Consider the following 27,275-nt stretch of genomic DNA (forward strand, 5'->3'; position numbering starts at 1 on the left):
GGCCCTCCAAGTTGAATCTTAAGTTTATTTATATAGTCGTGAAGTGTGACACACCTAGTTAGACGTCAAGCATTTTATACGGCAGGCAGTTCGTTCCACATATCTTCTGTGTTTACATTCAGGGCATTTAGCAGATGTTCTTATCCAGAGACTGACAGGTGTTTGTTCAATGGCTGAACTCTCTTTCACTCAACACGTTATGTAAAAAAGGAGTTTAGCATTTGTTCCTGTAGATTTGAATAATTTGCATTTGTGGCCTCTGTGTGCCATCATGAAACTGTAAATAAGTGAGTTTGCAGGTTATAGTCTACTTAAGCTTATTCATGTGTATTCTTAGATGGGTTTATTAGATATATACGAGGATTGTGTTTGTGGTTTTCTGTTTGCCCTGTGTTTTTCCTCCTGTGTCCCTTTTCGCCCCCCTCTTCCCTCCACACCTGCCCTCCATCAGTCTCGTTAGCTCTGCCCTATTCCCTTTGTCTTACCCAACCTATCAGGTCCTTTCCTGTTTCACTCACACTTCATCCCCTTGTCACTTTAGTTTGTATTCAAGCCCTGGTTTTCAGTTAAGTGTTTTTGGATCCTTTGTTTAGTTTTGCTTTGCCTGCACTCCTGTGTTGAGTAAATAAATGTTGCTTCTTCAGTTCAGATATTGGTCACACTTGGATGGAGTTGGATGTAGAGTAACAGAGGGTTCAAGCAAGACACTGTGACATCAATAAAATGTTATCACAATCTCACAATTGTGCATGTAAATGGAAAAAAACCTACTGTTTCATCTGAAATTTAGTGGAGTATAAATAACATTTGTAATTGTGTGTTCATTTGAGTAAATGTACTCAGTAAACAGCCCAGGAGTGTTTGAAACCGTTAATTTATCATTTTAAAAGTTCTCCAATGAAAAGTTCAGAGGGCTAGAGAGGACTTTGGTAGAGTAGATTAACAAATGGATTTGAATGAGGTAAATTAAAAAGCAGGTGTTCCTGACTCACATGTGGAAGTCATTATATAAGAGTGGGAACAAACAGTAATTTCCCCCCTTGAAATGAAGGCACAAAGTACAAAAAGTCAAAATGTCACTATTTAAATGATAACATCATTAAATCAAATTCAATCACAAAAAATCCACACTCGGTCAAACACATGAGAATGTGTGCTGCTGGAAGCAAGATTAAATGAGGTAAACACAATCATGAAACCTTGAAATCATTGAGCCAAAAAGACACATTTTGTTTGTTGTCTTATGATCTTATGATTAGAAATGTTATCTTGAAAATATTTTTTTTGTTATTGTGAGTCTCATAATCATAATGTACGTCATGTTCATGTGAACCCAATTTTATCCACAACAGGCCAATGATATAGGTTTGCTATATTGAGTTCACACAGTTCTGTTCTGAAAAGAGTGATCGCTCTGAACTCAAACATGTAATCATTCAAAAGATAAATGTTCAAAGGGTTGTAGATTCACAGCTAACTATTATAAGTAACAGGCTATTTGAGATTTCGTCTCAAGGTTGCAATCAGATTTGTTACATACTTTGTCTGTATGAGCCCATTTATGTGATGAGGTCAGGGCGGTTACTCATGAGCTGATCCTGAGTGTGATCTAACTTCAAACTTTCCACTGAGAGAGTAAAGCCAACCGCAGTTATTTGCATACTGTACATTAAACACCTCTTATATTCAAACAGGAGCACTGTGCCAAAATGTGTAATGGAGTGGAAGTGATGGAAATGTCATAAGTGAAGGTTGTGGGGTGCGCATGCACACACACACACCACACACACACACACACGGGATGCAGCTACTGAAGAGCACCCAGGACTTACATGGAAGTCTCTGCCTGAATGATGATGTTACTCCTCCTCACCCCCTCATCCACCCATCCTCTCGCCTCTCCTCTCCTATCCTCTCCTTATGCACACCCTTCCCTCTTTTTGTCTATTACCTCCCTCCCTTCCTGAATGTCTAAAACTAACTAGACAAAGTCTTTATTCTGCTGTCTACTTAGTTATTTAGGGCTTGTGCATTTTGCCTTAAATTTTCTATTCCACACCCAGTGTCTCCTTCTCTCTTTTTTCAGTGCCATATCTTCTCCACCCCTCCAATCCCCCCACCGCCTATCCATTTCCTTCAGCCCCCATCCTCTTCCTCACAGCCACTCTGAACGAGGAGGGATGTGGTAAAAGTATTTGGAGAATTCCCTCTGACCAAACCGAAGCTGCCTGGCTGCAGTCTCTCCTCTACATGGAGCAGCTCTACCCAAATAAGGCTGGGCTTTTTAACTAGACAGAGGGGTAGGGATACAGAGGCAGGGAGAGGGAGCTGCTGAAAGGCCATGCCCTTTTAAGGATGAAGTTTCCTTTTTTCCTTCCCCTTTCTCCCTCCTATTTCTCCTCCATGCTCCCTCCCTCTCTCTTGGTAGACTAGTGAAGTCATCTTGCCTCATCTGCTCCTTTTAAGCCGGCATTTTTGAGAGGGAGGTCCCTGCGAAGCATATACAAACACTCAGTCAAGCATCTGTACTCACCCCACAAGCTGCACTAGTAGCTGGCAGAGAACTGACCTATTCCTTCACACAGTGAGTATACTTTTTCTTTTATTCATCCATACAGGATAAAACCCATAAACTGGATTTTTGGGTAGTTAGTAGGGCAAAGTCATGGTTGGGCCGTGTCTCCTATCTAGTCATGGTTTTGCTTATCAGAAGGCAGTCAGATTGTAATACCTAAAGCCTTTTTGGCATTGTTTTTTAAAATCGTATAAATATATATTTCTTTGATCTACCATGAAATTTGAATTTGAAAAAAATGGCGACCTTCTGGAGGAGAACCACCGAAATATCTAAGGAGACAGACGCTGGGATGCCGCCACATTTGACTATGAGATAAAGAGCAGTTATAAAATATCAACGGTTGTTAAACACATCAAAGTTTCCTGAAGTTGTTTCTGCGTACAAGAAGGGATCATATATTCTGTTTGAAGTACTTTTGCAGTCAATCCAATGTGGGTGTATATGTCTGTGAGTATGACGTGAGTTGCATGTGATTAACTGCGGCCCTGATGTGGAGTCTGGCCACCTGCCTGTTACTGGGGTTTCACAATAGCCCTAATTTCGACAGAGAAATGTCTCCTTGCAGGTAAATGCACTGTTTATCTTATGACACAGATGCAAATAGACAGATGTACAGGTACAGAAAAAAATAATAAATGATCTCCATCCATGCTTTTCATCTATTGTAAGGAAGGTGGGTGTTTTATGAAAGAAACAGCTGTAAAGTCTAAGAGCTTGTTGTGTTGTGTTGACTTAAGTTAACAAGCAAATCATTAAAGATGGCAGCACATCCAGTGATTCCAGTAAAATCAGGCCCACGGTAGCAGACAGGAAGTACCAGTGGGCAGCTCGGCTACTAAGCAGCAGGAACAGGAGCAGATAACACTATCTACACTCCCAATCCTGTGGCAGCACATAAACACAGCAGAGTACAGTGGCACAAGTCGTTTATAAGTCCAGGAATTAACCACATGTGTGCACGGTCCACAGCTCCGGCGTTGAGTCGCATCGGACAGGACCATCAACGCATCAGAGTCAGTAGAAGAACAAATACATCAGCTCAGGCGCACAGCAGCAATAAAGTTTGTCAGAATAATCAGAGCCATAAAGGATCTTGGCAGCAGCTGGAGAAAATTCTCTCTGCGCTCATAAAAAAAACATGGAAGTCTAAGGAAGTTTTGTCTGCAGCTGGCATGAACCAGAGCAATGTAACAAAAGAGCTTTGTCTCTGAGGAATTAGTCAACACAATACATCATCTAGAGAGGAGATCATCCTGCAACCAGATGACTCAAGTGACAGTTTGGTAACCGCAAAGGACTTTAAAGTTTTACTAGCTGCTATGTGTCATAATCTTTGTGAAAATGAGTATGTCTGTGAGTGATGTGTGAAAAGTATATGTAACCTGTTTCCTAGGTCTCTCGGGGGGGGGGGGGGGGGGGGGGGGGGGGGGGAGATCATGACTTCAGTAGGATTTCCTGAATAAATAAAGCTTAAACAAACTGAGCATCCACACTGCTCATCTTCAAATACTTAAACTAGCAAAAGCTTTTGCTGACAGGGGATAAAATGACCACAATCACTATTATCTAAACAAATCACAGGCACTTTATTCATACCAAATCATTATTTGGTGGTTAGCTGGTTAACTGTAGTGGAGGCGAGGCCCAAATGATGCCACATCCCCTCAGGCTGCCACAGTCACCACAGCCCTCACACTGGTTTCCTGTTCTGGCATGAGGAAGCTTTACCATGGTAATAGACAAACAGAGCAGGAAAAACACAACTGAGAGATGGATGGATGGAAGAACAGATGTGATGAAGTCATGTTTGCGCTCTCCTTTTTTTGTACTGTATTCTCTCCTCCTCACATATAATTAAGTTAGCACTTTTATTCTATTGCTCACTCATTTTTTATTGCATTTTTGATGCTAGACATGAAGCAGTAATAAAGTAAAGCTACTGATAAAACTACTAGCACAGTACATGTAAAGGCTAGTCTGTAGTATAGTTGCAGGACCAGATTTTATGCATGGATTGTTCAATTCTTATCTAGTTGGAATAGATTGTGTAATAGATGCCATTGCACAACTTGCAGTAACACAAGCAGAAGCAGCGGTGGTGCTTTTAGTAATAATACTTAAAGAGTAATTGCAGTAACAGTGATAATGCAATGGAATCCACAGCATTCCATTCCTGATAGATAGGCCTTGCTGTAATTTGTGTAAATTGAAAAGAATGTATCATAGATGGTTTGCAATGGTGTGTTGCCATATAATATGTCAAGTGAACACAACCTTAAATATTTGTAGAAGTAGCCAGACAGCACAGAAGCTTGTTTAGGAGATAATCTTGAGTTACTGGATCTGGGCCGGGTCCCAAGCATAACAACAGGTCCCTGGATACACATAAATACCAGGAATAGAGACCAGACCCTAATGGACTTATTTAACCTCCAAAAATATTATGTGATGTCTCTATGGTTGTCATGCAACGCTCACATAGAGACTTATAGAGGACAGAGCTCAAGAGAGAAGTAAAAAATGCTGAAATAGTGCTTCTCTCCTCTCCTCTTGTCAAGAAACGAGAAGGCATTGAGTGCAAAGTGTGGTGAACATAACTTCTGTTTCTTCTCCTACAAAGAGTGTAGTGTGTGTGATTTGCAATTGTGGTCCAGTGAGTAGTTTATGAGGCTAAGAACTAGAGGGCCAATGGAAAAAAGGACAAGCTAACAGCATACCAGACAAGCATTACCCTGTAATAATGATTATATAATGGCGCATGTCAGTGAAGGGTGTGTGTGTGTGTGAGAGTGAGTGAGCGTGTGCGTGTGCGTGTGCTCCAGAGAGAAAGGAAGAGAGAGGGAAAGAGAGGGAGAGAGAGGGAGAGAAAAGCAAACAAAGAGAGAGAGAGATAAAATATAGTATCTGAGCTTGTGGTTACATGTAAGTGAGCGTGTTGCCCAGCATGTGTGTTTGGTTTCTTTGCTGCCTGGAAAAGCACCACAGGGAATGCAAAGAATATTGAACGGGGTTGGTGGTAACACTCTGCAGACACTCTGGGCAGGAATTCAATAATGCTGTTGGCATGTAGACTCTAATATGCAGAATAAAGTATATTTTTATTTGCAGCAACGGAAGAAGTGTTAAAACGCTTTACTGAGCAGTACAACAATATGAAAAAAACTGAAAATGAGAATTACCAGAAAAACATACTCAAGTAACCAGACTAAATTACTCCCCAGTTTTGGGGATTTCCATGCACTCAGCTCAATTGAAACAGGAAAGACTATAAAGAAAAAAAAGGAAGGTTACATGAAGCAAGGAAGAAAAGAAGAAATAATGAGAAGACCAAAGGAAATAACTCAAGTTACAAAATGTGGAAAAACTTATTTGAAACATTAAAAAGTTGTCAATCCAATCTTGGCAAGACTTGACATTGTGTCACTTAATTCAATGAATATTACAGCTAACAGAAAACATCCATGTGACTAATAGAAAAAAGGCTTGTATATTGTTCATACACAGCAGTTTACTGTTGTCCCTGGCTACAGCCCCCGCATCACAGCATCCTCAGAGATAAGCCCGCTTCGGTGAACTCCTGGGTTTAATCTTTAACATTTGAATTTTGAACCTCCCCAGGAACAGGAAGTTGAAGTGACCTGACATCAAGATGGCAGCAAAGGTTGTATGGTGCAGACAGCACTTTGATATGGGTTTTGCACTTGGCTGTTTGCCCAAAAATAATACAGAAGCATTAAACAAGAAAAAAAAGTGCTGGCAATGATATGTGCATATGTGCTGACAGAGTCCAAGAGGGATTATGTGTGTGTTTAAAAGGTGAAATATGCAAAATTCAGCTGGCTGATATAGAGCTCCCATTGTACACCACTGTGCCTTAGACAAATGTCCTGACATGGCTTAATGGTGTGCACTAGGAGACACAACGCTGTTAATGCCACCGTTCTGGGAAGAGGTATTCATCTTGAGTGCTGAGCATTTTTGCGCTTATTTCCACGCTTTGGACATGCATGTGGTAAATGTACTCTAGATCCAAGGAGTATTTGTGTGTGCATTTTTAAGTAAATATGCCTTTAAAGAGATTATTTTCACACCTACAGTATGCATGATTAAGCGTAAAGCTCCATCCAAATATTACTGCAATGTGAAAATATTCGCTATGTTGCCACGAAAATTAACACTGCTGTAAATTGTGAAGGTGGCAGGTAAGGATATCAGTGAAAATCCAACTGCGAAGCATTACATGTACTTTTTCTCCAAAGGCAATTCATATTCAGGCATTTTCCTAACATTTTTTCTTTCTCTCTCCCCTTTACTTCATTGCATCCCTCTTTTTCTTCTTCCCCATACTGCCTCATTCATGAATCTTCTTCCACTATATTCTCAATCTGCCATTTCTACCCCCCACCCCCCTCCATTTCACACTCACCTTCCAGGGAACTGGCATGGCTAACAAAGGTCCATCCTACGGCATGAGCCGGCAGGTTCAGGATAAGATCGACAGCAAGTACGACCCTGAGCTGGAGCAGATCCTGGTGGAGTGGATCAACCGTCAGTGTGGCGCCAGTGTGGGAAAGCCAGAGGCAGGCAAGACGGGATTCCAGGCTTGGCTGAAAGACGGATGTGTGAGTGCACTGAGTCTGTTTAGATGTAACTTAAGTGTCACCTATGTGTGACAGAATCCATCTGTGGGTGTGCTCAAACTGTTAGATGTTTACCTTCCTTTTACGGCTGATATCCATTTCGTTTCCTCAGGTCCTGGGCGAGCTGATTAACAGTCTGTCTCCTGGAGATAAACCTGTGAAGAAGATCCAGAGCTCAACCATGGCCTTCAAACAGATGGAGCAGATCGCCCAGTTCCTCGGTGCTGCCGAGAAGTATGGTGTCACCAAGACCGACATGTTCCAGACTGTGGACCTCTGGGAAGGTGAGACTGGTTTCATGGTCTTCATTACTCGGGTACTGCAAACATTTAAATTCGAGAACACAAGACATGGCTTGGATTGAAGCACTTTGGTTGCACAGGTATGAAAATATTGTAATGTGACTGATAGGGGTTAATAATCATGACCGTATTTGTATGGGGGGTGGCAGGTAAGGACCTGGCAGCAGTGCAGAGGACTCTGTCAGCTCTGGGCAGCTTGGCGGTCACCAAGGATGAAGGCACATACAATGGAGACCCCAACTGGTTCTTCAAGTGAGTCCCATTATTAAATGAACCCCATTATACATCACCAAGCATTCATAGAGCACTGTGGGGGTCCATCTTTATTTTTTGTGACATTTTCAATGATGTGTTGCAGGAAAGCGATTGAAAACAAGCGAGACTTCAGCGACGACCAGCTGAAGGCGGGCAAAAATGTGATTGGCCTACAGATGGGGTCCAATAAGGGAGCCAGTCAGGAGGGCATGAGCTACGGCAGACCGCGACAGATCATGTAAAATCTCTGAGCCAAAGATTCCCCAAATAACTTCGGCCCCTTTACCCTGATGCCCATTATGCTCTCTTAGAGTCTGTAAGCATCTTACTGGTTCACTACAACTCTCTTTTTTATCATAAACCATTTCCTGCTTCAGAATTTAGCTATTTTCTAACAAGTGCCCCATATTCCCAAGGCTTTACACTCGCCCTGAACCCCTTATGTAGATGCTTGCACTGGTGACCATCCCAAAAGGACCAGAACAACTGAATGTTTGTAGTCTTAAGTGGAAATAGTAACCATAAAAATGACCAACACATTGCCTTGGAGTTTTAAAAAAACAAACAGCAAAATGACTATGTGAGCAGTTGAGCTGTTCCCTTCCTTCTACAGGATTTAAGAAACAGTTCTCACATCACAGATAAGCAACCACTGTTTCATCTCTGAAGCAAAACAAATGTCTGAATTATGGCATCTGTTTCCTAGATTTTCAAAATGGTTCCAGATTTTGACACAAATATAAATCTGTGTTTACGAAGCATTCAGACAGGACTTTTTTTTCTAATTTGAGTGGTACAACTGCCTGATACACCAGTTCTCCTTAATTTTACTGTTACAAAATTGATCAATACTTCCCACTTCCCACAATGATACGCCTGCTGTATCAGCACCAATATTTTTGTACATTGTCCTATTAAATAATGACTTTGAAATACATCTGTGAATTGACTTTGTGATTCGAGGTATTTCAGAAGGGATGGGAAAAAGTATCACTATAAACTGTTGAATTGCAATGTTGAAATGTAGGCGGATCTTTCCTTTTCCACTGATATTTAAAAGGATAGGTTCACATTTATAGCAGTCTGTCTTGAAACAGTTCATATAAATTAGGCATATGAAAAATGGGGAATGTTCCACAGTCTTTGTCCTGTTCTAAAATGCATTTCCTTATGTTTCAATGGAATCATACTAAAAAGGGTTATCTTCACGATAGTATGGAGGAGGAATACTTAAAGCAATAAATAACCTTTTCATACATGTAGGTGCATGTGAGTATTTTTCTAAAGACAGGCTTTAATAATGTGAACCCATTAGTTGACTCTATTAGTTGTCTGCTTCCTGGCAGTTCAGTTTTTATTTTTTATTTTTACCAGTTTAGGGATTTTACTTTTAAAATGTGGCACATTTCTGTTTAAAAAATGTATGGCTAATGCATATGCTAACGCTAATTAGCCAATGCTAATGCAAAATTCCATTCACCTTACAATATTTCTGCGATTTCAATCATGCTAGCATTGGTGTTCTATGAATGATAATGTCAATACTGTACAGCCAATATATATGTTTCAGCTCACATGCTTACAAAGCTAATGACATCGACTACACTTAATGTTTAGTGCTAATAATTTCTGCTACACCACACATACAGAACCTCTATCTTTATAACTACGGCTAACAAATTGTATCACTGATTCCACAAGTGTGTGTAGGTGGGTTTTTAAAAAACTTCCTCAACAATTCTCTGAAAGGATATTCCATCAACAGTCTTTTATTATCTATCAGGTCACCTGTGACTTGCACAGCAAAACACAGTCTCCAACTTCACTCCACTCACTCCGTTACATTAAAAAAGTAGAATTCTTTAATACATGTTTTAAAAACACTTTGTATAAATCATAAAACGCTTGGTATATATCTGTACAGTAGGCACACATCGTGTATATATTACACTCCATAAAAAAATACATATGCAAATCCCACACTTGAAAATCCCACTTCAAGTTTTTTCAGTAGTTGGCTGACAACCCACAGATAAGAATCCACGACTTAAAAGTCAAATGCATCAAATCACAGCTCAGAAAATAAATCTTAATCTTAAAAATACACAAGTACCCTCTCAAAAACACTTTTTCATGGAAGACCTTGAATGTTACAAGTATATCTACTCATGACACACACACACACACACACACACACACACACACACACACACACACACACACACACACACACACACACACACACACACACACACACACACACACACACACACACACACACACACACACACACACACACGCGCTACACTCTCTAATACAGCAGATTCTTACCGTAGTGCACAATACATTTTTGTCTCTCTTGCTTTGATGGTCACACAGGTGCCCGTAAAGTGTATCCTCAGTGTATGTGAGTACACATTTGCACGGACAAGCCTGTATACATACTTTCACACATGCAATTATACCATTAAACCCTATCAGATTCCTCTTCAGTTCTGACCTTAACCTAATCATAATCTTGGGATGGGAATTTTACCCCAGGACTAGCAAGAGGGATGGGTCATGGGTGTATAAGAAACACACACACACACACACACACACACAAACACACACACACACACACACACACACACACACTTTCCTGTCACGGCACAAATACAGATTTTCATACAAGGCCACGTGTTTGAGGAATGCAGAGAAGGACAAAGTGTCCACTCTTCAGTAGTCTACTCTTTGACCCCTCACCACCACGTTCGAGACTGACTGGGGTCAGCCGGGTTGCAGGAGGCTGGGCGTGTGTGAGGAAGAGAGGGTGAAAGCCTGAGAAGTCCCATAAGCACAGGCAGTGAGAGGTTTTAGGACCCTTCAGCTGGCTCAGTGCTATGTTGCCACCACCTCTCCACTGAAAAGCGGCACTTTGGCCTCGGCGTCCCGTATTGTGTTCATCTCCATCCCTGAGTTTCGCTCCTCTTCCTCCTTGTCCTCCTCTTCTTCCTCTACCACCGCCTCCTCCACTCCTCTCCCTCGGCGCCCCCTCCTGGACCAATGACCTCCCCGTCTCTTGCGCATGCAGAGAAGGCCCCTGAGGTCCAGGTGGGCCAATGTGACCTCCAGTGTGTAGTAGAGAGACCAGAAGAGAGAAAAGCAGCCCAGCAGCAGCAGGAACTGGAAAGAGATACAGCAGAGGTGGTTAATCACAACAGCAGGACTGCTGCTGGATCCAGCATCCAGCATTGGATCCTTTAAAGAGCACCAATAAGTGGAAATGTGGATCAGGTGGATGCCAAAAAACAAGAACGACTACAAAACATCGGTATTTCTTCCTGGTTTAGCTGCAGTGGGTTGTTGGAGGAGTTTATTTATCTGTTTTAAGTCTTAAAAAGGCCTTTTTATGTCTCTACGTGCAATCTGAAGGATGGGATCAGCTGGCTTTGATCAATTACTGGACGTCTATGGGATCAATTAGCAGCTTGGTTAAAAGGAAGGCAAATGCACCTTTAAGCCTCTCCAAATATTAGATGGCTGCTCTCACCAAACCACATAAAAGTTTAATCACATTATGTCATTTTCCAGATGCTATTCCTGCCACGGAACAGACACATTTTATCCTTCATGTCAAACTTAATCATTTGATCACGTCATGAATTAACGTTACAGTAAAGGACAATAGTTTAACTGTTTATGACTCAGAGAAGAAGAAAGTCAGTCAGGGCTGGAAAAAAATACTCTTCTTTCCATTTGAGCTGATCTAATCCCACAGATCCTAAAATTGAACTAAATCACACTAATCTCTCCATTTAATTTAACCCATAATGAAAATAGTCACATTAAAAACCACACCCGATAGTTTTTCCCTATGTCTGAATAGGAATTTATTTTTAAACTGAATGAAAGGTTAATTTGATGTAGATTTTTTAAAAGCAGTAAAGTATAGTTTCTTCCAATATAATTTAGTTTTAGAAGAACATTTTAAATACTGTAATTAGATGAAATTTTATTGTGTTCTGACTTGAACAGACAATGTATCAAATTTAATGACATCTCAGAGGGGAAAACACATCTGGAGACTGAGTGATATTTCAGGAATTCAGATATTTCAGATGTTGAAAAACACTTGAAGTTTGTTTGTAAGTAATGTCACAGTTTTTCCATTTCTTTCCACTCGTGTGAAAGTGACACAGTCTCCACTTTTTTGGGAATAAATAAATGTATGTCAGTTGGTTTTGCCTCGCTTACCTTGAGGGTGTTGGAGGTAAAGGGGCTGAAGATCTCTGGAGGGATGTTCAGGCCTGGAGGGCAGGGCAGAGAGAAGTTGCTGTCCAGATACTTGCCGCTCATCGCCTCCTCCACCAGCCTGTCAATCAAAGAACAGCCAGTCAGCAAAACATCTTGCTAGCATTAACGCTACAAGCATCTGCATCAATTAAGTACACATACATAATACAAAGATACACTGATGTATCATGAACAAATAAATGTCCACTCAATAAAACACCCACTATTAAACACACCTTTTAAAAACAAGCTAAACTGAAGCTGTCAGTAACCTAGGAATGAAAAGCCTGCAAGGTCATACCTCTGTCTTTCGTTGACCTCGCTGAAGCTCATAGAGGAGCCATACAGGGTCAGCTTCCACTGCTTCAACACTCCCTCAGCGGCGCACTTCAGAAACGACGGCTCTTCTACCGGAGCAGAGAGACAGGTCAGTGTGTGAGCAGGTGATGTAAACAAAGTCACAAGGAAACAGTGCTTGCTTTCTCGCTCCAGATTCCGGGAGTTTGTGTCTCATTTGCGTCCGTCAGGGAGCCGCTATCAATATGCGGGAGACTCCCAGAACTTCCGGATGTCTGGTGATGTGTGTCAGTGTGTGTATCAGCATCTTACTGTGGTCAGATATCTTGAGTTGGTACTGGCCTGCGGCTCTCTCTCCCCAGCAGCGCACGGTGGAGAATGTCCAGTCCTGGTAGCCTGCAGCATCTCTGTGTGCAAAACACAAAGAGGCCACATTATTAGACACTAGTCACAAACATTATGTATGATATGAGCACAGGTACATGTGTAAGTTTAAAGAGTGCTGCTGTTATATATTAATAAACTGATTGCACTCAGTTTTGTAATAAAAACACACTTTTTTTGTTTTTTGTTTTACTGTATTCAAAAGCGGTAGCGGTGCATGTGTGTAGGCATGTGTGTAGGCATGTGTGTGTGTGCCCGCACCTGTCGACGGCACGGCGCGCCCCGATGACTGACATCATACCGCTGGGGCAGATCAACACAACCTCCATGTTGCCACGACATGGGTGAGTTATAGTCACGGTAACGGCCACATGCTCCAGCGTCTGCATTCCAGACTCTGTCAGGTCAGCAGCGGAGACTGAGGGAGAGAAACAGAGCAGCTTAGTCATGTGCCTGTAAGGGAGGTGAGTGTGATCCGTCAGACTGATGCTGTAATATGACTTTATCGTGTGTGTGTGTGTGTGTGTGTGTGTATGGGTGTAACCTATAAGATTAACAATGGTAAGTGATTTTAGCCTTTTAAACTTAAAATATGGTAATATAAGAACTTGGTTGGACCACTTACAAAACACATTTTTAAATACCATGATTACATTATTCAGCTTTTATTTAACTTTTATATTTACATATGGAAACAGGGGAAAACAGGTGATTCAAAAACTGAAACCGGCTCTTTGAATTCAATCTTCAGACACTTATCAGCCAGTTGTCCTCACCACCTCCCGCCCTCCCACTGCAAGTGTCTAGTCATTTCTCTGTATTTCCTGGGCTCTGACTACTAATGAGCCGTGGTGCTCCCTGACCATGTAGGGCTGCACACATCCTCGGGGCAGGGGAGTAACGCGGGGCGACGAGGGAGCGAGGAGTGTGAAGTGTAGAGGTGTTGAAGGAGAGACGGACATGATCAAGACAGACGGGGAGGAGATGGAGAGACAAGTGGAGAGAGGAGACAGGGCAGAAGCAGATGTAGGGAAGTTGGGGTTGGGGTGATGGTGTGATTGAAATACAGAGTCTATGCTATAAAACTGAATCTAATTAAATATTGATGTGCGTGTTGGGCTTTTACAAGCTAACTTCTCATTAAAAGTCATATTTTCCACTGACACTTGCCATAAACGAACCACTCTGGCACAGTTTTACACTTTTCAACTGCGTTTTCATCTTCACTTCAGACAAATCTATATTTAAAAAAAAATCTCTCAGCTCACATAAATTCTATATGTGATAACAAACACTTTGCATGCTTTGGTGACAAGGAAAGAGAGATTTAATGCCCCCTGACGCAGAACATTTTGTCCCCACTCACTTTTTTTTTTCTTCCCCAAATTTAAATTCCAGCTGTTGTCACATCTTTACCAACTTCTCCGTTTTGCTTTCTTTCACTTCACAGCAGCTTGGTGCGTCAGCTCTTCACTAGCATGACGTTATGTTGTCTGTACAACCACACACACACAAAGCTTTCACTTAGAAACACACTTGCTTGTTTCTAAAACAACTAGATTAACAGTGCCACCGGGACCTGACTGGTTGTTATTTTTCAGTCAAAGCCAATCACAGCACACAATTGTACATCAGTACAGATTGTGTTCACATGGGAAGGGAGCAGCTTGAAATTCTTAAGGGACCGAACATTAGTCAATAAGGCAGCCAAAACATATACCAACTGAGTCGTTTGAGAAGCAGACCTGAATGCTGACTGTGATAAAAAAGCCTGTCTGATGTTTGACTGATTGAACAGAGATATAAATGACAAAATGTATGTAGTTTGATATCATTTCATTTGTTTTTGAGATTAAGCCCAGAAACATTTTTGTTAAGTCTCCTCTGTAACTGTCAGCAACTCTTTGATTTGTCCTTAAGAAACTCCTGTTGCATGAGACTACACACACACACACACACACATACACACACACCCACCCACACCCACACACCCACCCACCCACCCAGCCCTCTGGCTGCGCTCCTGACCGCAAGGCCATAAAAGAGGGAAGATACAGATCGAAGGGAGGAGAAGAAAAGAGACGAGGGAGGAGGAAATGTTTCTGCAAGAATGAGGTCACCATGAGCATATGTGAAAAAGTGCGTGTGAGGGAGAAACAGAGACAGATCGCATACACAGACGGTCAAATATGAGGGAGTCAGAGCAGTGAGAAGCTAAAGGAGGAAGAAAAACTACTGAGAATGAACAGAAAGGAGCTGTAAAATACAGAGACGGATTGGGAGGAGAAAATGAAGAAAAAAGGAGGGGGAAAGAAAAAAAGAAAGAAATCAGGGCAACCTGGAAAAATCTCAACCAGTATTTCAATGTGGACACAGGAACACATAAACAAGAGAACATTACCTAATATGGACAGACAGACTGACTGAGGAGCTGGGAGGGAGGGAGGTAGGGAGTCAGCTACGTAGTGCAGTGTGTAAACTCGACAATCAGCTGTCCAATACAGAGACTGAGAGAGAGAGAGAGAGAGAGAGAGAGAGAGAGAGAGAGAGAGAGAGAGAGAGAGAGAGAGAGGGAGAGAGAGAAAAGAGCAGGCAAATGTTTAGTTACCAGCCCAGGTGCGAACCAGCTCCTTGGGATAGGTCGGGATGGATGTTTCCTCTTTTGTTACTGAGCTCTGATAGGACACCAGGAAGGGCACTGACTCCCATACCTGAAAAACAGAAGCCAGAAAGTTGCAGGCTCTGGTAACTTAAGGTGGAAATTATACATTTATTTTTGTCTTCTCCTCGACTAAATGAATAAGTGAACATTTTTTAGTGATACTTGTGTGTCTGAATGTACCGTGGCGGCATTGACGAGTCTCCATGCGTTGAGCAGGCCGAAGCCGTGCTGGTGGCTGTGATGGAAACCAGCTCCGTTCACCTTCCAGTCTGCATTCGTGTCACACTTTTAAAACAAATATTCAAAAAAAGTCTTAGTTATGTTACCTTTTTTTTTGCTCTTATGCAGTCATGCTCATTCAAACAAACAAAGAAACAAACAGAGATACCATTTTCTCCAAGCAATAGCTTAGTTTTTTAGAAAGGTATGATTATGGTGGTTATCAGGTTATCTGTATTACTCTCATATCTGTCCCTATGTGGAAAAGATACCACATCCCTAACTGAAGAGGCCAGTAACCCTCCGAAAACATTGAACATTGCATACTGATGAGATCAGTACTGCTAAAACAATTGTAAATTGAACATCTTTTAGTTTTGGATTGTTTGTTGGACAAAAAAAGCAACTTCAAAATGTCACTTCAAACTCTGGACTGGGTTGACCTAGGCTGTTTGAAATTCATCACTAAGTTGGTGCGTAAATCCCCTCCTGAAGTTATTCTACTAACAAGTTTCATACTTTTGATTTACTAAATCAGGTTACAACATTAAAACTTACAACATGTATTAGATAGTAAACACTTGTGTAGGAGTTGCTAGGAAACATCTGCAGAAGCAACCAACTATGTAATAAACAGGAAGTCACTGTTATGCAAATCCTTTGTGAATGTAGGTTCGATTTTGTTTTATTTCTATCTGCATGCCTACAGAATAAATGTGTTTTAGAATTAGAAGTATCCACACAGTTTATAGTGAAAGGGAAATACATGATTATGATCAGCTAAAAAGTGTTATTTGGTTACTTAGTCTAATGTTATTCTTACATTTTGTAATTTGGGGATTATCATGTTTTTTTCTGTGAAATTGAAAGTGTCAGGTCAAATATGTCGATCATATTCCATTATGACGTTATATCGTTATAACGTTAGCTTTGTTAGCTAGCTTGTGCAACAGTTCCACCTGGAGGTTAGAAGTGTCAATATTAAGTTACAGCTCATCTTTACATAGGAATTAGTTTTTGTTGCTCAACCAGTTTTAATTTAGCAAAGTGTAAATAAACACTTAGTAAATACACAGTTTATTAGTAGGCAAAGTTGTAACTTACGAACAGCTGGAGCAACTGGCTCCTGTGAAATTGCGATGGGCATTTTTCACTATTTGACATTTCAGAGACTATTTATAAATAAATCACTAAAGAAAAATCATCAACAGACTAATAAAAAAAACTACTCGTTAAATCCAGCTTTTGATATCAACCTTAAGGCAGAAGTTTTGAGCACCATTTAGCACAATAGCAGCACTACTGAGAAATGTTTTTACAAGTGGTTTCTTGTTTTTTTCCCCTCATATTTTGCACACATACAAGCAAAGTGATACACAGTACTGTCAAAGATTTTGTGCTTTCCTACTGATCAACAGTTGGTAGTAGTTAAGTGCAAATGTTTTACGAGGAAGGAAATGCATTCAACATGTTTGTCGGATGACAATGATACACACCAAATGTGAACATAGAAAACTCCACAGGGCACCTTTAACAGTTTCAGAGTTTCCTGCACACGAGTATCCAGGTGAAAAGCAGCTACACAGTACTACAGTAATAACTGACGCAGTGAGAAACTTCATCAGGTCTACCTTGGTGGCGGTGAAGGTGATGATGTGCTGGACGTCCCTCCAGCTGAGGCAAGGTCGGACCTGCAGCATGAGGGCCACCATTCCCGCCGCCAGGGGGGCCGCGGCGGACGTGCCAGTGTGGCCGTCCGTGCATCCCGTTGCGTGCCGCATGGACCAATCCGACGTCACCTAAAGAAACAGACAGATGGGTTGATTGTACAGCATATAGCCATGGAGACATGCACAATACAAACAAGTGTCAAGGTGGCAACAGCTTGGCAGGAGGGCAAACAGTGTATAAAAGACATACACACGCACACACAGGTATACATTAAACACTTCAGACTGTATATGCAACACAAAATTGAAGTTATGAGCTTGGAGGCTCTGTATATAAACTAAAGAGCAAGGAACACTTCGGTCAGGCGCCAGTGTTATGGAGCCATCCCGACAATACCATATATTTACGACGGCGGTGGTCAGAGTTTGACACAGTTTGTGTACATCATGGATATACGAGATTCAGCTTTGAAGAAGATTAAAGGAAATAAAAAGAAAGATAAAAGCAGCTGTACCAATAAAAACGAAAAGTAGAAGGGGGGATCCTGACAGAAGGGGATCCTGACAGGCCGCAGGAAAAGACAATTCAATTCATGAGCAGGCAAAAAAAAGACCAATGTACAGTAGCTTTGTCTCTCGTCTCTGTATAAGATTAGCGGGCAAATCAAACAACACTTGAGTGCACATGTGCAGAGTCAAATCCGCCCATGCATACGCAGGACCCACATCTGAAAACATGTGACATACGTCTTCTATAAACAGGGCACGCTGGTGCGCACATTAGCGACAGCCAGTCTGACAGAAGCACCGCAGAGATGTGGGCAGAGGAATTCCAAGCCCTCTCTGTGTTTACATGCGGAGGACATGTGGGCCTCTTTTAACAGCTGTCAGGCCATGTTGAAGGCTTCAAACTACCATACACTGGTGTGCAGGGTTAGTCGTGCTCATCCAGATCAGCTGTACTGGCACCATCAGGAGACACTCGACATTCAATTCAAACACTGAATACCTGAATCTAGGTTCCCAGGTCATTATGCTGAGTCAAAGCAATTTATTAAAAGCTTTAATGATCAGGAATCTTTAACCCATCAGTCCCTGTAAAAAACACAATCCAACAGAAATACTTTTGATAGGATCATTGGAAAAACAAAACAAAACAGTGATTAAATTGCCCCCAGCTCTCGAAAATCTGAATTTTCTGGAACTGATCAAGTAATTTTCCCATTCTCCAACTTTTCCAGTCTAAAGACTGAGAACAAGATGAAACGAACAAGATCAAATTCATTTGTGCGGGCAGCTGTTCCAGTTTGACTCTAAATGGCCTTTACAGAATAATACACTAACGGGCAGTGTGTGGTAAACACATGGCCGATGAGTACACTGCGGTCAGTGGTGGATCAGTCTTCTCCAGAGAGAGCCAATCTCCGCTAATCTCTTTTCCCCACAGGCGATGACATTCCTGGTACAAACTGGGTTTCCATGGTGATGGCCACAAACAACGGCAAATAGAGGTCAGTGACTTCAACGGGCCCTTACTCCTGTCATCATCCGCTATCCTTTTTGGAAGAAAATAGTCTCTGCTCTCTCCTGAAGTGGAGCTGATCCGTCACAAGCTTTCAAACAAATTGTCACCATCAATACATTTTTAAGAACATTTTTAAGAAATTGAGTAACATTGTTTTCCGTGTCATGTTGTGTTTGGTATCTAATAAGCTTCCAGAGGGACAACCAAAAGATACAACCACATTTTCTTCTTTCATATTACAAATCTCTCTCTTTGAGGCCTTTTACACTTAGTTTTGAAATGTGCTTCTATGTAGCAAACACAAGTGGACAGCCGAAACATATCTCTGTTAACACCTGCGTCTATCACACGTCTCAAAAAGTGTCCAGATTTCATCACTGCCTACAAAAGGTCCGCTAGAAGATCAAAGGGCCCTAAGCAAAGGGTTACCGTAACAACCTCCACATCCTGCACTGATGATGTATTTTCCTGCTACGTCTTTGCCGGAGGCGCATCAGAACTTATCAGCGTTTACACCACAAAAGATTTGTGGTCAAGTGCGTCCCAGGCCAAGTGGCAAGTGGTGTAAGTGATGGGATCACAGTGAGTCATGGTGGTCGTTTACACTCCTGTTTAGCGTTATCCACTTGTGAGCTGATCCCCTAAGATGTATTTTAAACCCATGTGTAAACAGTACAGAGAAAGACCGTAGTGATGATGTCATTTATAGGAAGATTTTACAGCTCCTCTGCTACAATGTGACCTCAAACACTATGTCATAAATAACAGAGCTTTCCATAAGTGCTGGCTGCCGGCCAAACGGCTGACGAGTCACTTAAGTCCAGGCGGCTACTTTATTATAATAATACACACACTCTATATGAATGTGTGTGTGCTCAGCTGAGAGGTTGTGTCCTGCCGACTAGAGAGCAGAGAGTCGCCTCAGCATTTGACATAAACAGACAGGGGACATCTTCATTCATTCAGAAAACACCAGTGACAGCTACTTGACGATTATGCAGTAATTATTAAAAAGTCCACTGAGAGCGCTGTATTTTCCATATACACCATACAGATATTTATGAGCTTAATAAATTAAGGAATTCATTAATTATTATATATTTACTATAAGTACTGCCATCACTATGTTTCTAATTTTTAATGAGGAACTGCTAAAATACATGGAGTAGGAAACTCAACACATACCAGTTTAAACTCCTTTTCACCATCTGATGGATCAAAAATAATTTCTGCACCCACATACATGTTATGACGGTATTTGATCTTGCAGAATTGTATACTCTGCTTATATTATAATTTCAATATTATCATTTCAATGTGCTTCTTCCTCTCTCTCCTCTCTACCCCAACCGGTCGAGGCAGATGGCCGCCCACTTTGATCCTACTAAGTCTCCAGAGGTTGACCTGCTTCACTTTCACACCACAAATGAACAAATCAATGAGAAAGCACCCTCATTCACTAGTCTAGGCATCTTTTGTGTATATGTCATGTAAGACCTACAATGCTCCTCAGCTTGTTCCCCCCGCTGCTGAAGGTGACAGCCAGCATGGATGCACACTCCTCAGCGTAGAAGGGCATCCTGCCATTCTCGTCAACTGCTCCTGCAACACACACACACACACACGATTATTACAGCTCTAAGTGCACATGTCCACATCCAAAACGCAGAGAACATACACTAGCAATTAGTTGCACACCTCAGACTGTGTCTTACCGATTGTGATGGTGTAGATGGAGTTGGCGTAGCCGTCATAGTTGCAGTTGTCATTGTATTGACCTCCGTTGCCACTAGCGACCACAAAGATGCTGCCGAAGCCTCGCCTGCCAGCAATCACTCCATGCTGCAGCGCCGCCTGCGGAGGAAAGAAAATAATTAATCATCTACTTTGATTAGCTGCTGTGATTTAAAAAGAATAAGCGTTACATTTGATACAATCAAGAACCGGAGCGACTGGAAGCACTGAACACACAGAGCTTCAACAGGTCCACTGCTCTGAGTGATGTGCGGCAGTCTACCGCCCTCTGCAGGACAAAAAGACAGACACAGAAAATCTTTCTCTCACCTTGCCCAGAGGATGGGGTCCGTCCACAGTGCGTCCATCGTCATCAGGACCCCAACTGGAAGAGGGTTAAAAGGTTTGGTGTGAGCTTGTGAAATGGAGGAACAATTGCACACATTTGTGACATATTTATTAGCCTCTTCTCTTATAGAAATACCTAAGACCAGATAGATATATGCTTGTCACCTGCAGCTGTAGATGTCGTTGACCTGGTAGTGCTTGTTGAAGGCTATGGCCTCCAGGCTGTCAGTCAGTGGGCCGTCCAGAACCCTGATACCTGAGGAGAGAGATGTTTCACCACACAGAACAAAGTCTTAAGGGCCGTCAACATTGAGAAGGATAACTACAATGATAACAATAAATATATAGTTTTAAATGTTGTTCTAATTCAAGTGGATGGAGGAGTCCACACCACAACTATAAAGGCAACGATAGAGGAGAACGATATCATTGGAATCACTTTCAGAGAGATTTGATGAACGATAAAAACGCTGACTGTCAATCAAAATCCTTATTTATTTATTTGAAATAATGGATCACCGATTGAAATGTTCTTGTCTGTACCTGCCACCTTGCTGCCGTAGGCCACTCCCACGGCACAGAAGCTGTTGTTGGGGACGGCCGCAATCTCTCCGGCGCATCGCGTCCCGTGGTGGTTGTCGCCGGGGACGTCTGGGTGAGGCATGGGATCTGGGTCGTTTGAGTTCAGGTCATAGCTGCCCTCTGGACTCTGAGAGGGGACACAAAATCAATGTGAGTAAAGAAAAACAAGTTTAACTGGAAATGCTGCAATTCTATTCAGACTGGGAGCAGCAGTGACACAAAAACTGCGACTACTATGCGAAACTGTGCTCATTACTGCATCTAAATATGATCAATTTCAAGTACTGTCACCTTTTCCTGCCTCTACCTTCTCCATTTTCTTCCTGGTTGTTACTTCCTTGAATCACAATACCAAACCATGCCCCCTCTTTGTTGTAAGTGACACTCTCTTTAGTTTGGAGCTATTGTCTGCTCTAGAAAGTGCATGGATCAGCTTAAATAAAGGCAAGCACAGCAGTTCTACTTGAATGGTAACTTTATGTCCGCCTTGCAGGTGATTCATCTTGACTCAAATGTTACAGAGCCACTGGCTGATTGACAAAAAAACCTGGTGAGCGGAGTCTTGCTGGTAAACATCCTCATTGCTTAATCCCCTACTCTTTCCAAAAACATACAGCCACATCAAAGACACACTGTTGATTTTTCCACCTATTTATAATCCAATTGAAAGGACTTTTTTTTTTTTTTATCATGGAACGGAGTGACTGTCACAGTTTTTGACATACATAGTTGGGCTGGATATCCTGGTGGGTGTGTTCCACCCCATCATCTACCACCACCACTGTGACTCCTCGGCCGGTGATGTTGCGCTCCCACACGCCTGTCACGTTGATATCCATACCCTCAGTGAGATGATTGTGCTGCAAGAACAATAAAACGGAAGAGAGAATTAGGTCATGCACACAGGAGAAGGAGGTACGTGATCAAGGAAATTTAAAAAAAAAGAAGAAGCATCACTATGAGGTATTTTCATCCTGAAATCCACTTCCGGGGTCTGTTGTGCTCACGGGAGAAATCATCTGCTCTCTTGTCTCAAAACTTAATAAGTTGCTCTTATCATGTTCCTGTATCTTTGGCACAGCTGTCTAACAGGTAAGATAAGAATAATGGGACTGAAGATAATGATTTTTTACCAAGTCCTTTATGCATACAGGATGCTGTGTGTAAATAAATGAAAATAGCAAGGAGTGTCGTTGAATTCATGACCTACTCTAGTAGGTTCCTTGTTCATTGAGCATCATTCATTACATTTGTTGGTAGATATTTGCATGTAATAGTTAAATGTCTTGACTAAATAAAGTCTTGATCTGTGCCTATTCTTAAACTTTCACTGTGTATTCTCCCTGACACCAAGTGTATTAAAGCACAAAAAGGGCCATGTGTAAAACAGAAACCTGACTGGTAAATGATTAAAATACCATAAGTTAATTTTAGACACTAATCAAAAGCAAAACTGGCGACTAAAGAGCAAAACCAGATGGCGTACAGTCATCTACATCCTCACCAGGTGCCACTGTTTAGGGTATCTGGGATCGTTAAAGGCCATTGATCTCTTAGAGCGACTGAGCAGTCTCTCCTGCGAGTACCACAAGACATGAGGGTGGGCTGCCAGAACGTCCCCCGGCCGGACGCTCTCACTCCAAATTCCGGCGCTAGCTTCAGGAGAACACAGCAAGTAGTGACCTTCCAGCTGTCCTATCTGGCCCTGGTTCTGCAGTCCAGTCTGCTCTGCTATCTGAGGTGAAGAGAATACTGTGAATAAGTACAAATAAAACTGTGACTGTAAATTGGACATATGGTGTTTTTTATCCTGATATATACAACTTTAAAAACAGATTAGATCCAATTTCTATAATTTCCTGCAGAGAAATGGGAAATGGCAGTGTTAGGCATACTTAAAGAAAGATTAAAGCTCGATCAATGCAGGACCTTTAGAAAGTCCCATCCTATGGTAGCCAAGTGGTCAACAGAAACTGGCCCAAACATGATCAGACCTATCAGATGAAGTGTTTATGAAGCCCTGTACCCTGTTGGCTATTGCATCGAGGTCCACGGAGCTCTGTTCAGCATCCCCTTCCTCCAGGTGTGGGCCAGTGTGGAGCCGGACCGCCCAGGACTGACCTGGGCCACAGGGCGTTGACGGCCAAGGTGAGGAAGGAGAGGAGGAAAAGGGAAACGAGGGGGCAACAGAGGGAAGGAGCGTCAGGAGCAACAGAGCAAAGCAGGACAGAAAAATGAGCAGGAGGAATGGGGGGAGATAAAGCGTTGCCATGGCAACGGGGGGCAACACACAGTGTCAACCAGGCAAGTCTTCCTCATCTGAACCAGCAACCTGGATGTGAGACAAACACAAAAGAGAGAAGGTGTGGTTAGAAGTGAGGACAATCTGAGAACGAGCGGCTTGTTGATTATCGTCTGTGTGCTGCATTCAGAGGCAACTTAACAAATTCCCAGCATCACAATAACTGGACACCAGTTCAAAGAGCTGTGGCTGTAACCCGTTTGATCAACACTGTCTGGATACATCAGATACCGCAAACAAACAAACACCCCCACTTTCACATGAAACATCAGTGCATCTTTTCGTGTCACTAACCTAGCCCGCCTTTAATGCATGTGAAGGGTTTGCTCTGATACCCCCATAGTGTGGATATGGCACTAAGGGACGGCTGTTCTTCTAACTTCTGACGCAGGCTACAAACAGGCCTCCCAAAATCTACATGTGGGACAACCTGAGCCTGCTTAGGGAGACAGATTCAGCGTGGCTTATAACACCAGCTGTCGTTATATCACTTCTTCAGGGCCTATTTAGTTAGGAATTCCAGACAGCCGGATATCAACAGATTTATATGTGTATGTGTGGTGAAGGTGCTTGGTGGCACTCCAGCATGCCTGACACTGACTGGAGGAGGACCAGAACACATAACTTCAGTAGAGCATCAGGAAACTGAACAAGACCTTTCCAAAATGACAAAAACACAACAAAGCATTGCATTGTTATCCTTAGAAGCTATTCTACATTATTTCTATTATTTTAAATCAATTTTTTTTTCTACTGTCAGCCAATCCCAGGGGAGGAGTAGTTGTTATCTTAAAGAGAGACCAGTCAGATGACCTCAGACAGGAAATTTGGTGGAACAGTCATGTATTATTCTTGTAATACGTGAGTATTACAAGAAACGAAAAGTAAAAAGTTAATAAAGTGTAATGTAATAGCAAAAACACCCTCTCTATGGTTAAAATGGAATCAGAGGCATCCTAAAGGGGAAAACTCCTCAACAAAAACAAAAGGCAGAGGCCAAAAACTCAGGCAAAAAGGCCAAAACCACAGAGCCAAGAAAACCCCTGAGATGTCTCTTTCTGTCGCTCATATAACTTCATATTCAAGGCTGCTTCCACCACTTTTTCCATATAAGGTTTACACATTTCCTGGTATTGATACAAACACCAACATTCCGAGAAGATGTCTAACACTTAAGAAGAACATAAGAACATATGTACTCATCCTTGCCATATTGTATAACTGTCAGAGTTGGGGTATAAGTAAGGTGCAGAAACCACAGCTTGCTTCTGGATCCTTGGTTTCTTGTGAAAAAGCGCTTCTACCAACGAGAGGTGTCAGATTGTCAACGGTTCTGCCATATTCTAAATTTAGAAGCGTAAGGTTACGCCACAGTCATGTTGTACTTTCAACTTTAAGCACAGACAAAAGTTCAGCAGTAGTTCAGATCTTCTTCAATCTTAAATGTCAAATGTGAAAATGTATGAAAATGTGTTTCGAAGAGGTAGGTTTGGGTGGGGCGTGTCTCACCTTAACACCTGGACAATTTAAACATGTGTGTATGATTTTAGTTTATAACCTATGAAAAACACCTTTTTTGGCAAACGCTACCCGCTCCCACCTCGTACCTTCTGAGCTGATCTTGGTATAACCTGAAATGATTTTTATATGAGCAGGTTTTTCCCTGCCTATCTAACTCACCTTTGTGTTATTTATCGCAGTCTGCAAGCCTTTCTTGATTTTAATGTCTAAAAATAATAACCTTTACGAGAAGAATGTGAAGTATACTGTGAACTTTCTACACTGTCCCTCATGGACTAACATTAGCGGAACAGCAAACTCAGCAGTAACAAACGACACTGGCTGACTAACACACACTACAGTGTTTAACAACTTAAACCAACTCTGAGGTGAAGAAAATAACTGTGCTTAGTCTGTCTCACCTCAACAACCCTGCGCCTGCTCAGCATTTTTGTAGCAGGGAAGTTGCGGAGCACTCCACCTCTCCCTTAGTTGTTTATTATCATACAGGCAGGAGACTGTAAGATCTTTAGAAATTAATTTGTTCATTTATTGATGTATTTAACCTTTTAAAATAAAATGCTTTGAACTATTTCTCTTAATTACCAGTTATCTGACATATTGTATTTCAGTGGACTCTAAAAACACCAATGAATGGTTTGGCACACCAAGCAAGAGACTGAGAAATAGTGCCCCCTTTTTTTTTCATTAAACCGAGAATTGATTCTGTATCAAATCTACACCCAGGTATTGTGATAGTATCGAATGGGGGGGATAAGTACACTGTCCCAATATACAGTATGGCCTATAAAATAAACACCCTAATTTTTCACAACTTTTAATTTTCCATTTTTTGTTCCATATTGATATAAAATTGGAATCCCTATGGACACTTTTGTCAGTAATATACTTTTTAAAAGATTTTTTTCCTCCCTTATGAGTAACTAAGTTAATGGAAATATTTGATCAAGCAAAGGGTCCAGAACTCACATTGTTTAAGTGTCACTGGAAATGATACATGAACATTATGGGAATCCATGTGAGGGGTAGAGGTCAATATGTTGAATTGCGTCATCAATAATAACAATGGTTCAGCTGTTAATGACATTAGCACCAACACCTGTTTAAATATTTAATAATATTAGTATTATCATTATATTACTATATATTGTTATATAAACAGCCTGCTATAATTTGCTGACAAACTATATAGTCAACGCTGCTGGTTGCTTATGAAGCTGTCAGCTTTACATGTGGTTTATTTTTTTGGGTTGTTTTTTGTTTCGCTCGTAGGTCAGCTAGCTACGTTAGCTGGTTAGACAGCTACCTGAGGCTAGGCAGGTGATAAACCGCGTCTGAGAAATGACAGCGTCATCTGTCTACAGCTCTGTTAAGATAAAGTTCATCAGTATACAGTCATAACAACGGAATGAAGTCACAACTTGTAGTGGGACTCGAGTTTCAACCATGAGCATTGTTGCTGTCACACTAAGTTAGCCAGCGTCCTGAAGCCAACTGTCGACACCTTCCTTCTTATGTGAAATAAGACTAATCAGTAGCCGTGACGGTAAACTGCGATAATACAGTTGTAGCTTACCTTTCCGTTTACTTCGTCGTTCTCATCAGTTTCTTGTGAATTTTCAGAGTAACGTTGGGCTTGTCATCTCATTTCCGTAAGTAACACACAAATCGCAATTCGGACGCATTATTTTCCTAGGAAGGCGAAGTCATGACCCGCCCTACTCTGCCTCTGATTGGTTTACAATGACATTCTTACACTAAACCTGACCAATCTCACTTAACCCAACCAACGAAGGCAACGAGTACTAACCAATCAGAGGAAGAGTAGGGCGGGTCATGACGTCGCCGTCCTAGGGAAAATAATATTGTCAACCTGGACGTTTGACGTCATGCAGTAGTTTCACAAACGTCGTACGTGCCATCTGATTGGAGCAGAGCCACACGGATGAGGCACAGCAGAGCCCTCCGGCGTCCGAGTACT

The 27,275-nt window shown here is 41.8% G+C and overlaps 2 protein-coding genes across 4 annotated transcripts; one reads left to right on the top strand and one right to left on the bottom strand.

Moving 5' to 3' along the window:
• The first annotated feature begins 2,460 nt into the window (after window positions 1-2,460).
• On the top strand, window positions 2,461-8,710 carry tagln (transgelin). Of its 2 annotated transcripts, none has more exons than XM_062419521.1 (5): window positions 2,461-2,584; window positions 7,012-7,200; window positions 7,331-7,502; window positions 7,670-7,772; window positions 7,879-8,710. In XM_062419521.1, the coding sequence occupies exons 2-5, from the start codon at window positions 7,021-7,023 to the stop codon at window positions 8,015-8,017; spliced, it is 594 nt and encodes a 197-aa protein (XP_062275505.1). In that variant the 5' UTR covers window positions 2,461-2,584; window positions 7,012-7,020; the 3' UTR covers window positions 8,018-8,710. The 2 variants fall into 2 exon arrangements, with proteins under 2 accessions (XP_062275505.1, XP_062275504.1); XM_062419520.1 differs by lacking the exon at window positions 2,461-2,584 and adding an exon at window positions 6,197-6,239.
• A 904-nt stretch (window positions 8,711-9,614) lies between these two features.
• On the bottom strand, window positions 9,615-26,970 carry pcsk7 (proprotein convertase subtilisin/kexin type 7). Of its 2 annotated transcripts, none has more exons than XM_062418743.1 (18): window positions 26,871-26,970; window positions 23,498-23,803; window positions 22,976-23,206; window positions 22,197-22,331; window positions 21,433-21,598; window positions 21,055-21,145; window positions 20,872-20,926; window positions 20,523-20,661; window positions 20,309-20,409; window positions 17,244-17,411; window positions 15,574-15,678; window positions 15,340-15,442; window positions 12,993-13,149; window positions 12,660-12,754; window positions 12,352-12,457; window positions 12,012-12,129; window positions 10,031-10,940; window positions 9,615-9,940 (listed from the first exon to the last, which is right to left on the bottom strand). In XM_062418743.1, the coding sequence occupies exons 2-17, from the start codon at window positions 23,741-23,743 to the stop codon at window positions 10,656-10,658; spliced, it is 2,301 nt and encodes a 766-aa protein (XP_062274727.1). In that variant the 5' UTR covers window positions 23,744-23,803; window positions 26,871-26,970; the 3' UTR covers window positions 9,615-9,940; window positions 10,031-10,655. The 2 variants fall into 2 exon arrangements, with proteins under 2 accessions (XP_062274727.1, XP_062274729.1); XM_062418745.1 differs by having other exon boundaries at window positions 10,023-10,940.
• Between the last annotated feature and the right edge of the window lie 305 nt (window positions 26,971-27,275).

Source organism: Scomber scombrus, chromosome 5 (genome assembly GCF_963691925.1).
Source record: "Scomber scombrus chromosome 5, fScoSco1.1, whole genome shotgun sequence".
NCBI lineage: Eukaryota > Metazoa > Chordata > Actinopteri > Scombriformes > Scombridae > Scomber > Scomber scombrus.

Excerpts from the sequence above, each read along its gene's own strand:
- tagln (XM_062419520.1), top strand. Across the intron at positions 7,201-7,330 it reads CTTGGCTGAAAGACGGATGT|GTCCTGGGCGAGCTGATTAA; the intron begins GTGAGTGCACTG and ends TCGTTTCCTCAG. Across the intron at positions 7,503-7,669 it reads GACTGTGGACCTCTGGGAAG|GTAAGGACCTGGCAGCAGTG; the intron begins GTGAGACTGGTT and ends GGGGGGTGGCAG.
- pcsk7 (XM_062418743.1), bottom strand. The coding sequence starts at position 23,743 with ATGGCAACGCTTTATCTCCCCCCATTCCTCCTGCTCATTTTTCTGTCC. Across the intron at positions 20,927-21,054 it reads AACGACATCTACAGCTGCAG|TTGGGGTCCTGATGACGATG; the intron begins GTGACAAGCATA and ends ACCCTCTTCCAG. Across the intron at positions 13,150-15,339 it reads GCTGGTTCGCACCTGGGCTG|TCTCCGCTGCTGACCTGACA; the intron begins GTAACTAAACAT and ends TCTCTCCCTCAG.